Source organism: Trifolium pratense, linkage group LG6 (genome assembly GCF_020283565.1).
Source record: "Trifolium pratense cultivar HEN17-A07 linkage group LG6, ARS_RC_1.1, whole genome shotgun sequence".
NCBI classification, from domain to species: Eukaryota; Viridiplantae; Streptophyta; class Magnoliopsida; order Fabales; family Fabaceae; genus Trifolium; species Trifolium pratense.
In genome coordinates, this window is record NC_060064.1 from 24324456 (window position 1) to 24336046 (window position 11591).

General features: G+C 33.6%; 2 protein-coding genes across 2 annotated transcripts; one reads left to right on the forward strand and one right to left on the reverse strand.

Annotated features, from left to right (window-relative positions):
- The first annotated feature begins 557 nt into the window (after nt 1-557).
- LOC123892671 lies at nt 558-2664 on the forward strand. Its single transcript, XM_045942519.1, has 2 exons — nt 558-631; nt 1371-2664. Exons 1-2 carry the CDS (start codon nt 627-629, stop codon nt 2611-2613), a joined length of 1248 nt encoding a protein of 415 aa, XP_045798475.1. The 5' UTR covers nt 558-626; the 3' UTR covers nt 2614-2664.
- A 2828-nt stretch (nt 2665-5492) lies between these two features.
- On the reverse strand, nt 5493-11196 carry LOC123890012 (kinetochore protein SPC24 homolog). The gene is made up of 5 exons (XM_045939552.1): nt 10886-11196; nt 6269-6410; nt 6069-6170; nt 5843-5916; nt 5493-5719 (listed from the first exon to the last, which is right to left on the reverse strand). The coding sequence occupies exons 1-5, from the start codon at nt 11067-11069 to the stop codon at nt 5613-5615; spliced, it is 609 nt and encodes a 202-aa protein (XP_045795508.1). The 5' UTR covers nt 11070-11196; the 3' UTR covers nt 5493-5612.
- Between the last annotated feature and the right edge of the window lie 395 nt (nt 11197-11591).

Here is an 11591-nt window from a genome sequence, read left to right on the forward strand (position 1 = left end):
AACGCAGCATAACAAGTGTTAACGCAACATGACAAGTGTTAAAGGAACTATATGCAACAAGATAAGTGTCTGTAACTTTGAATTAACGATTAAATAAATAAATAATTAAACTAACCATATTTCAAGGTCTTACGAATGATGTCATCAAAATAAGTTATTTCGAATATGTTACATGAACTTTTGTGAAAAAGAAGGACTAAAATAGAAAACTAAAAATGTAGAGAAATTAAAGTTCAAAAGAAACTTTTAGAGGGTCCAAAAATAAAATTTGGAATATTTAAAAAGACTAAAAACATATTTTTTTCAAAACAAAAAAAAAACTAAAAACATATTTATTTCTTAAATTAAACGGTGGATCATATCAGAGCACATATTAAGAAGCTGGATATATATAAAAATATTGTCTATATTCGATTTATTAATTAAGTTACTTTGGCCCCTTAAAAAAACTAAAAACATATCTATTTCTTATAACAAACAGATTCGATAATTAAGGGTGTCTATAAAAACTAAAAAGTGTGGAGTATACAAAATATAGTATGAAGGTTTAAGCGTACCAATGGACAAGGGTTTCTCATGATTGATAGTGGAGCTACTTGAAATTAATCTCACCTCTTAAATCTTCTATGATGTATGTGCAATCTCTGATTACATGTTATTTTTCTGTTTCTGATTTATCAGTTTTTCTTTTATATATCCGCTGCTGATTTAGTATGCCAGTGTTCTGAGTTGTATTTTTTCACTTAATTACTATAATACTCCATTATTTATTCTTCTGCATATTATTGTTAGGTTTTGAAGTATAAAAGTAATTGGAATTCTTTTTCTTATAGTGATGTCTCTCGACCTATGAATTCTTTTTCTTAAATTTTGTTGAAATTCATGATACAATACGGCCTATACGTTAACGAAAGTTATATACATGTAAACTAACCGCAGTATTGCTGATGCGGTAAGTTACGTGTATTGTAACCGCATGACAAACTGCATTAGATTATTTTGGTCATGTTTGTTCAAATTTTCTCACCAAAAAATAAAATTTATGAAACTCAAATTCTAATTCGCCTCAAATCTAATGAAAAACCTTCCTTTTTAACAATCTCTCGAGGTACATTCGAATCGTGCTTATGAAATAAAATGTAATTGTGGGTAAAATAGTGTAGTGGCATAGTGGTGTCATTCTATATAAGTTGTGAAATTTCAAAATGACTTCACACCGCAACAATCGCATTGCGCATTGCATTTGCAGCGGCTCCATGACCATGCACAAAGTACACATCTCTAATTTAGGAGTATGTGGGCTTCATAGGTCATGACACATCAATTAATCTTTTATATATATGTATGAAACTTATAGTTACTTTTTGCAGCGGCTCAGTGAAAAAATACGAGATGGATGAAAACGACATATTGACAAATCAACCGGTTGATGTATTGGAAGTGATTCTGAAGCGTTTGCCCCTTAAAGATTACCTTGTATTGAGAACAATATGCCGTTATTGTAGGAAAACAATTTCGAATGTCATCGAAAACAAGCAATGCTGCCATTTACCTGAACAGCCACAAGTTTTCCTACAATCCAACAATTCAAGGTTCTTTTTTAGTTTGAGTACCAAAAGTGTACATCATCTTGGAACACCACCGTTGTTGCGCACTAATAGATGTGTTGGCTCAGTTGAAGGCTGGTTGATTGTGAATGACTATTCTGAAAAAGGTTTTGCGAAATTTTTCTTCTTGAATCCAGTGACTAAAGTTAGAATCTTGATACCATCAAAGTTGTCCTTGCCTTCCAACTCTAACGTCGGAAGTAATGGAATAACATGTGTGAGAAAAGTAGTGGCCTCTTCGAAACCAAATTGTGATAAATCTGATTGTTATTTAGTCGGTATTTTGAGCGATTTTTGTCACATTGCAATTTATAAACTCTTTGATAAGTCATGGAATATAGTTGAGTCAGATAAGGATTCAGGGTCTTATTTTAAGGACGTGGAAATTATTGGTACAAAATTGTATGTAAATGATTCATGCTCAAATTCTCTATTGGTTTGTGATCTCAAAGACGCAACTAATGGACTTCCAAAGGCTGAAGTGTTGGTCAAGATTCCAGAAATAAGACTATCAGACTCGAGTATAATTAGCACCCATGCTTATTGTTTTCTAGCCAAAAATGAAGCCCTAAGAGAGTTATACATCATTTATTTATCAATGTTTGCCAAACCTGAGTATGATACTCAACATGCCGCTGCTGACCGTTTGAGAATTATAACATCATATGCCGATCCACCTAAAATTACCGGCTTTAAAGTCTTAAAGTTGGACACAAGCAAGGATCCTATTGAGTGGCAGAATGTGAAGCTTGAAGATAGAGTAGCTTTTGTTAGTGGTTGGAACACCATGGTAATGTCAAGGGATCAACTAAGTTGCAATGAAGAGTTAACTAGAGGGAATAGGATCTATTTTGCTGTTCATTTTCGATGTCCTACGGATCCATGGCCAGGTTTACAGTTGGGGATGTTTGATTTGACTGATAGCAGCTTCAACTACTTTCCTGTGGAGACATCAAAGGATGATGATGTTCCTTATCCTTTATGGATTGTACCAAGTGTATGGTAATTCCACCGTCTTCGCACTTCTTCTATGCTTTAAAATTATTTACGCCGCAACATGCATACACTTTTCTTGTTATTGAAGAATGACCAGAAAAGGTATCCCCTGCACTGCACCAACCATTTGATTTCTTTTTTCTTTTATGTTCTTTTTAAGGACCGAAATTTCGTAGTACATGATATTTTATTTTTTTTCTTTAAAGCATGCAGTGTTCATCCTATGCAAAGGATTTAGTCAAATGTTAGGATGTGTCAATGTTGAAACTTGAAAGCATTGCTAATATGTTATTTCTTATGGATTTATTAGTTTCATGTTCCTCTGTTGTTTTCTATACCAACTATGAATGTTTTTAAGACAATGTTTGTCCACATATATTGTTTGAAACATTGTTCCATAAATGGTAATCTATGATTATGCATAAAGGAGAAGTAATATTATGTTATATCCAAGTAATGTAGGAAATGCTTAAATTCTCATTTTCAAACTGAACAAGGTTTTCAACCTACTTTATGAAATGGTTTTTCTAACTATTCTGAATTAGTTTTCTGTACTGGTTTATGCTGTTTCAAAATGGAAAATGGTAATAGCGAGAGCTTTTTATCACGAAGGGTTCACGATGAATGTGATCAATAAAACTGTTTTACCATTTTCTGTTTTAACAATAGTAAGATTTCACGAACAAATCCTTCGCTGTTTATAGAATTACTATCTTTATTTTTCTACTCTTTGCACATTATATACTAAAACTAGTAGAAGATTCTTCAATAAAATTTGGATTTAAAAAAAAAAAAAACAATTACATAGCTAGAACTCAAGTTCTATTCAACAAGCATGATCTTACCATTCAATTCCAAAAATCCTGAGATCCAAGATAGCATGTAAATTGAATATAAATTATCAAATATATATAGCCGTATTAGAGCTCAATTTTCTCATATTTAATAAGCTCTTACTGCTACCGGTTGATTATGCAAAGATGGACGCATCCTTTTTTTGAACCGAATCCATGTTGGTATTGATATATGTATTCGTGATGAAGGACATTTTGTTCTCGCAAAAACTACGTGGAAGAGTCCTATTAGTAATGTGGATATAGACGAAGCTTTGCGTTTTCTTTATGCACTCGAGTGGTTCAGTGAGTTGCAACTGGATCAAGTAGGAGTTTGGTTTGGTAACATTATGATTGAATGTAATCGTTTATTTTCTTCCCATTTTAAAACATCTCATGTTTAGTTTAATAGAAGACGAGCGAATGGTGTAGTTCATGCTCTTGCCTCATGTACCTACATGTTGAATCAGCCCCATGTTGCTTCGACAATCGACACAAATCAAATATCTACACTTTCAATTTTCTTCCGGTACAATATTAGTAGATCTCTACCAAGACCATTTGTTGATGAAGCAAGTGTTGAATATGTAGTTTGTGTTGTTGGAATTTGTTTGAAGTCCCACATTGCTTAGGTTCCCGGGATGTGAAGTGTATAAATATGTGAGGGCAACCTCACCCTTTGAGTTAGCTTTTGGGGTTGAGATCCAAGCATATTTAACATGGTATCAGAGCCGGGTTAAGGACTGCCAGGGGCGGATCCACCACCCGGCATGCCCTGGCACGTGCTCGGGCTCGGCACCCAATTTTTTTTTTTTAGGGTTGTTACTTTGATCTGAAAATTCGAATGTTTGAGTAAGAATTAATAAAATTTAAGTGTATATTCATAATCCTCATGAAATTCTGAGCAAAATGGTATATTTACTTGTCCAATTTGGTGCTAGAATTGAAAAATTCGATTTATAATTTTGGTTGGTTTGGAGGTTGAAGATGATGAACAGGAGATTAAAGGGTTGTTTTAATATATATTTATATATATTAATGAAGCCTCATTTAGACACAAGCGTCCGCACCAGCTCAGTGGTCGAGAGATGAATTGGTCACACAGGGAGCCTGTGTTCAACTCCCAGCTTCCTATCATTTATCAAAACTTTATGTTTATTTTGGTTTTGTTTTCTTTATTTGTTTACATATATGTTATCAAAATTACCATTTGTTTCATTTAAGTTAATTTTATGTTATTTTCTTTATTAAACATATCTAAAAATCACAAAAAAATCTTTATAAAAAATACTAAAAATATCAATTTTGTTTCCCTTTTTATATATGGTAAAAATAGTAAACAAATGTATTATTATTGTTTTTATTTGATTTTAATTTTTTACCTCATGCTTAAGTATAACCCAAAATACCAAAAAAATATTATTCTTTTGTGTTAATCTCAAATATGTAAAATATGTTGTAATTCTACTTTCTTTTATATGTAGAATTGTGGGGAATTTATGACTTTTACTTATATAATTATTATAAATCAAATATTTAGATGAAATTCTTAAAATTAATTACTTTTATTATAATTTAAGTATATAAATAATATATATTATTAGTTTAAAACCATCTGATCGATTCGAAAACCTTAAACCAATAAATATTTTTGCATTTGTGGTTAAAATTGTGCCCGGGCTTAATACCATTTCTGGCTCCGCCACTGAGGACTGCAATGTGGGCATTTGACCCAGGACCACGCTAGGCGTGAGGGTGGGTGTTGAATATGTAGTTTGTGTTGTTGGAATTTGTTTGAAGTCCCACATTGCTTAGGTTCCCGAGATGTGAAGTGTATAAATATGTGAGGGCAACCTCACCCTTTGAGCTATTTTTTGGGGTTGAGATCCAAGCATATTTAACAGCAAGATTATGATCAATATAAATCAGCGATAAGATTCCAAGTATACTGCACATCGTATGTGAATATTCAAATTAGTATCAATTTCTTGACATGAAATACACATCAATGAAACTTACTAATCAACATCTTAATATCAACATTGCAAGATTTTCATTCATAATAAATTGAGACATTGAACTCTTCAATCAACAACGTAAGATTTTCATTCCTAACATGGTACTGAATTTGAGAAATTACATATTACAAATCCGACTAAGCCATGTTTGACATCCATCAACTACTTATTATTTTCCACATGTCATTGCATACGTCAAGGGTTGTCATCTGCGATGTGTCGAATTCAAATTTCTCCACTGCATTTTTTTCCTTTTCAACAATATCTGCAATTAAAGTTTAAGGAGCAAACAATTCTTGGCTTTTGAAAGGACAAATAATATCATTTACAGAACAAATGAAGGCGAAACACAGACGGAAAGAGGATGGTAAATTGAACAAAAGGATACAGCCTGAAATTTTTGATTGGTCATCCAAGTTTGGAACAATATTTGTCACAGAAGCATACATCGAAAGTAGCATCCTGAAACAAAATAGAAGATTACATGTATTTCCAACTTATATGAGAAAGCACATTCATCTGATTAAGACCATCATATCGAAGATAACATGAATAACAATTACATATATGAGGCCAGTTTACAATTTTAGATTCAAGATTTGCAATGCACATACCGTGTTCTCTGCTTTTCTTGCTCAATTTTCAGTAATTTCTTTTTCTGCTCACGGAGAGAAATCTGTTGTTGTTCTAGATCATTAAACTCGTTGCCGATGGCTGTGTTGACGCAAGATGGATGATAAGATACATCAGTTCGAGAAAATTAAAATCTAAAAAGGGCACGTAATTGAAAAACAGAAAACAAATAGAGACTTATCTAAACTCCTCTTTCAACAAGCGTTCTTTTTCAAGTTCTTCATCGAGTTCTCTCTGCAAAAGCTCTAGTTCTGCATCGGCAGCAGTTTCCGATCTAGCATCCTTTATTTTCTGGTTGTGAGAATCTATTTTGTTCTGATAATCTGATTCATATAAACAATGTCCAAGTTATAATTCGATCAAGATCTCACAGTAGATAACATTAATATGAACTAGTTGAGATAAATGTTAGTATCTAAAGGGATTCATTTAGATCAGTGTTATTAATACCAGTACTGCAAAAGAAAAAAGAGAAAAACAAAAAGCAAAAAAACTGCCATGTGAAATACCGGTTAGAGGAAGCCACAAACTGGTTCAGTTGAAATAATCAATAATAAAAGTAAAATGTACACTATATACAAATAAAAATAAGATGAATACAGATACAAATCAGTAGTATAAAAAAGTGACATAAAATTAACTCAAAATGCTCAATAGTTCATAATTCTGAGTTCTGACTCATGATTACTGAAAACAGTAAAAAAATATTGAACATATAAGACAAAAGTTATATTCTCTTATTGTCACATAGTGAGGCATATCTTTCAACTTTTACTTCAGAATCCTTAGAAAAACACAAATCATCTGTTATTCCGGTACGCAATGTAGTCAGGTTCGCGATCCTACGTAGGATCGGTAGGCTGGTTGAGAATTGTAAGATCAGGATCGTACCTCGATTCGTAAGATCCTACTCAAGGGTAAAATTGTAACTTCACATATATACATATACACATAAACACAAAAAAAATATAGTACATGAACAAAACAATTAATATTTCATAGACATCATTCCAAATGTTCATAAGTTCATAACAGAGGGTTAGAAGAAGCAACAGTAGGGTTAAAAAAATAAAATGAAAATAGAGGGTTGGAACTTGAGAGTGAAAGAGATGAGTTCAGAAAGTTTCAGTGAGGACAGAGGTTTGAGTGAAAGAGATGGTTGAAAGTGAGAGAGGAGTTAACGAAAGTGAAAAAGGAGTGAGAACAAACATACACTAACCGCCGGCGAGGTTCACGACGGCGCCGTCTAGAGCTCAGGTCAAAAAACCCTATAGGATCGTAAGAACCTATGAGCCGGTGCGAGAACCTGACTACAAACAGGTCAAAAAAGGAACCTACATGGGTTCTAAGCTCGTTTGGCCTTCACGGGATCGTAGGATCTTAAGAACCTAAGACCCGGTGCGAGAACCTGACTACATTGCCGGTACGTCTGCTATGACTGAAAATGTTACAGTATACGCTTTTGCCATTGTTTTGAAATGGCAAATTTTATTAATGCAAGCACAAGTTTTGGGGATATTAAAAACACAGCTCTTTTTTAGTCAAAAAAAAAAACACAGCTCAGGTCAGAAAGAAAATGACACAAAAATTGTACCCTGCGATCCAACTAATATAATATGCAGACCACACTGAAACACAGCACACAGCCCACTATCCCTTTAGGATGGAAGCATAGTATTTACTAAAGTCCTTTGTGAGGTAAAAGACTACACATTGTGGAAGCATAGTGTTCAAACATTGTTTGGCCGCAGCATAATCGCAGCACACCTAGCCGCCTCATCCAATAAAATCTTTATGTTATATTAAATCTCCACAATGTGTATATCAATATGAATTACGTTGTTGGTAGGAGAGCATACTGTGCAGAATGTTCAAATAATTCACTCTTGCTCAAGATTCATACACTAGCCACACATAATCCACACCTTTAATTCCTCAGTGTTAGCAACAATTAGCTTCCCGCCACGAACCACTAATATCCTTCACCGTCAGCAACCTATTTTAAACCGAACCACCCAGCCTGCAACAAAATCCACCTCCCATAATTCATAGATTCCATCAAAAAGACAGCACATGGGGTTCTCAACACTGCCACCCTACAACCAAATAACATAGTCCTCACAATTAAACCACACCAGAACACAATGCCAAGGTAATCTCAAATCACACAACTAACACAACAGTTCTGCATATATGATACTGCAAAATACACCACTACCACCAGTCTCAAAACAAACACCTTTATCTTGAGGGGAACGTCATTATGCCATGCTTTCCCGTTACTATCATTTGGAACCTCGGCCTCCATTATATCCTTCTCTACCACTTTATAAGCGCTCGAACCATGTAAGTACCTAAAGAGAAACCTCCTCATCTTCATTGATTATCCACTCCTTCCTGTAAGTAAAAACTATTTAATGAAGTCTGGACAATCGTCAATTAACTCCTCTTCCCATTGAAACAACCTCAATCCCCAATCCATGTTCATTCTTGTGTTCCTTCGACAAAATTACAAACTTCATTCAGCTTAGCCTCCTTGTTGTTTCCTATACTATACAATCTAGGAAATCTATATTTCAAGGTGCAATGTCCTATCCATTTGTCCAACGAAAATGATGTAGGAGGATTTCTTCTGTATTTTATTATTTTTGTTAGATTTAGTTCTATTATATTTTAGGTTGATTCCTTATTTTTATATTTCACCTAGGTTAGTTATTTTTATATTTTAGGTAGATTTGTAATTTTTATTTAGCTAGGTTTGTTGTTTTTATTTTTACAATCTTTAGGAGATTTGTTAATTTTATTTGTCACTCCTATTTAAGCTAAATTATTGTAGCCTTGAAGGCAACTTTTTGATTGAATAAAAATATAGAGATTTTTCTCAAATTTGGTGGATTACAAATTACTCCTTCCGGTGGATTCCGGAAGTCTAGTGGATTCTAGATTAGTTACTCTTTCGGTGGACTCCGAAACCCTATTTTGTTCACCTCCCTCTTCGGACACAACTTCCTCATCCTCAGAACTCGAGTCATCAGTAGATGGGTTGTTGCGGTTGTTGTCGTCGTTTCTGTTGTTGTTATTGTTTCTATTGCTGTTGTAGTTTCGGTTGTTGTTGGATAACGTTGTCACCTGTGTTGTCAGAGCTGTGATGGCCGCGGTTAAAGCCGTCATGGCACCGTAAAACTCTGCTTTCGTCACCGGTTGATCTCCCATCTGATCACGTTAGAAAAGAACAGGAGAAACCTGCTCTGATACCAACTGACGCAGTACGGAAGCGTGAAGGAAAAGCAAGCGCTAATCCTATTAGATAAAAGCTCTGGAATCCACCAGATTTCCGGAATCCACCAGAAAAAGTAACTAATTTAGAATCCACTAGACTTCCGGAATCCACCAGAAGGAGTAATTTGGAATCCACCAAATTTGAGAAAAATCTCTATATTTTTATTCAATCAAAAAGTTGCCTTCAAGGCTACAATAATTTAGCTTAAATAGGAGTGACAAATAAAATTAACAAATCTCCTAAAGATTGTAAAAATAAAAACAACAAACCTAGCTAAATAAAAATTACAAATCTACCTAAATATAAAAATAACTAACCTAGGTGAAATATAAAAATAAGGAATCAACCTAAAATATAATAGAACTAAATCTAACCAAAATAATAAAATACAGAAGAAATCCTCCTACATCAGAAAATAACGAGTTGCTGCCACTTCCCTCAACCTTTCTCATTCTAACCAAACACCAATCATTTTGAAATTCCCTTATTCACTTTGATGTCCTACCACCAAATGGATTCATTACCAACCCCTTGCATTCCATCTTGCCTTCCATATTTAGCTATGATCACCATTGTCCACAAATGTTGTCTTTCTACTTTGAGTCTCCACACCCATTTTTTATACCCAGTCTCACCCTTCGCTCTCTCTCTCTACACACTCTGCCCCAACTAACCCAATGAATTTTTCTACTTATAGCAGAGATGGGATAGTGTTATGGTTTTCATATCAAATTCATCAAATACACCTACGCTATAGAACAATAGCACTGCTATTTCCACTATCTATGGCACTGCTCTAGAATGAAAAGTTGCAATACCATACATAACCTACTTTCACCTGAATTGCAAGTGAACGTTCTATCAAAACGAACAAAATTTCTTATTTTCTATTATCATTCCTTAAATATGTAACATACCACATCACATTAAAGACAGCTAAATAGAAGGAAAATGCAAACATTGAAAAACCTTATGGCAAACCTCCACTCCATTTTTACTGATTTATATTGTTCAAACTGTTTTAACAAACACCTTAATTAAACATCCAAGTTCAAAACCTCAAACAAATAATAGTAAGGGATCCAATAGTTCTCAATAAAACAAACCCAATTGCAACAAACATGGAATGTCCTATAACCAAAATTGAAATATTTTCCTTGTACAAAATCATCCAACACAAATAAACATAACATAGCAAATAATTACAGCCAAGATTGAAAACTAGTAACACAAGTGTAAAAAACATGATAACCTCAACCCCCATATTTTCTTACCAGCACTGTTTGTGAATTTCAACTATCAATATTCACAAATCAAGCACAAACCCAAACTCAAAATTAGCAAAATACTACACCAAAGCCCCAACCAGCAAATAAACAATAATGGGCAAAACCATAAACCCAGTAAAAAAAATCATAAAAATGAAAACTTTAAAAAACAACCAAAACCCCATAATTTTTTAGTGTTGCAGAATTTGAAGAAAACCAAGGAAGGAAAAAGGGCAAAAGAGTAATTAACCTTGGAACAAGGAGGAAACCTCGTTGAGGTCGGATTCGCAAGTGGAAGAAACTGAGAGTGTGTGTTGGAGACATTGGGAGAGGATGTTGAGGTCACGATCGTTAGGGTCTTGCAAAACGTTAACAAGGTCGTTGCTTATGGAAATAAGCTGATTCACATCGAAGTTTCTAGAAGAATCTGCCATTTATGCGGGAAAAGGTTTTCGATTTCGTTGGAAGAAGAAAACCGAAATCTGAAACAATGTTGCATTTGAAATTTGGTTTTGTTCTTTTTTTCCTTTTGTCAGAGGAGGGAAAAAACGAATCCGGATCCTCTACATCCACAAGCTCGCTACTTATGTTGTGCATCGTGGACAAGTTGTCATTTATATTATAACTAATACGAATTTTACAAAATTGATTGTTGGATTAAAAGTTTATATGGCATAAATTATCTATAAAAATTTTGAAAATTTTTGAAAATCATTTAATATGTTATTGAGACTCATCAAAATTAACGGTTTATGAATTTTTATTAAATATCGTTAATTTTGATTTGTCTCAATAACATATCAAATTATTTTTAAAATTTTTATGGATGATTTATATGATATAAATTTATCTCAATAACCAATCATTTTCCTGCATGTTAGACAAAACCTATAACAAAATTGAGATTTTTTAAAAGAGTAATACATAATTAACTTTTCTGTAGTCTTTTTTGTTGC

What these genes read in the sequence shown, in the direction of transcription:
- LOC123890012 (XM_045939552.1), bottom strand. Translation starts at nt 11,069, where the DNA reads ATGGCAGATTCTTCTAGAAACTTCGATGTGAATCAGCTTATTTCCATA. An exon ending in TTGTTGAAAGAGGAGTTTAG is followed by an intron (nt 6,171 to 6,268) that starts ATAAGTCTCTAT and finishes TTGCGTCAACAC; the next exon opens with AGCCATCGGCAACGAGTTTA. An exon ending in CAAGAAAAGCAGAGAACACG is followed by an intron (nt 5,917 to 6,068) that starts GTATGTGCATTG and finishes ATTTTGTTTCAG; the next exon opens with GATGCTACTTTCGATGTATG.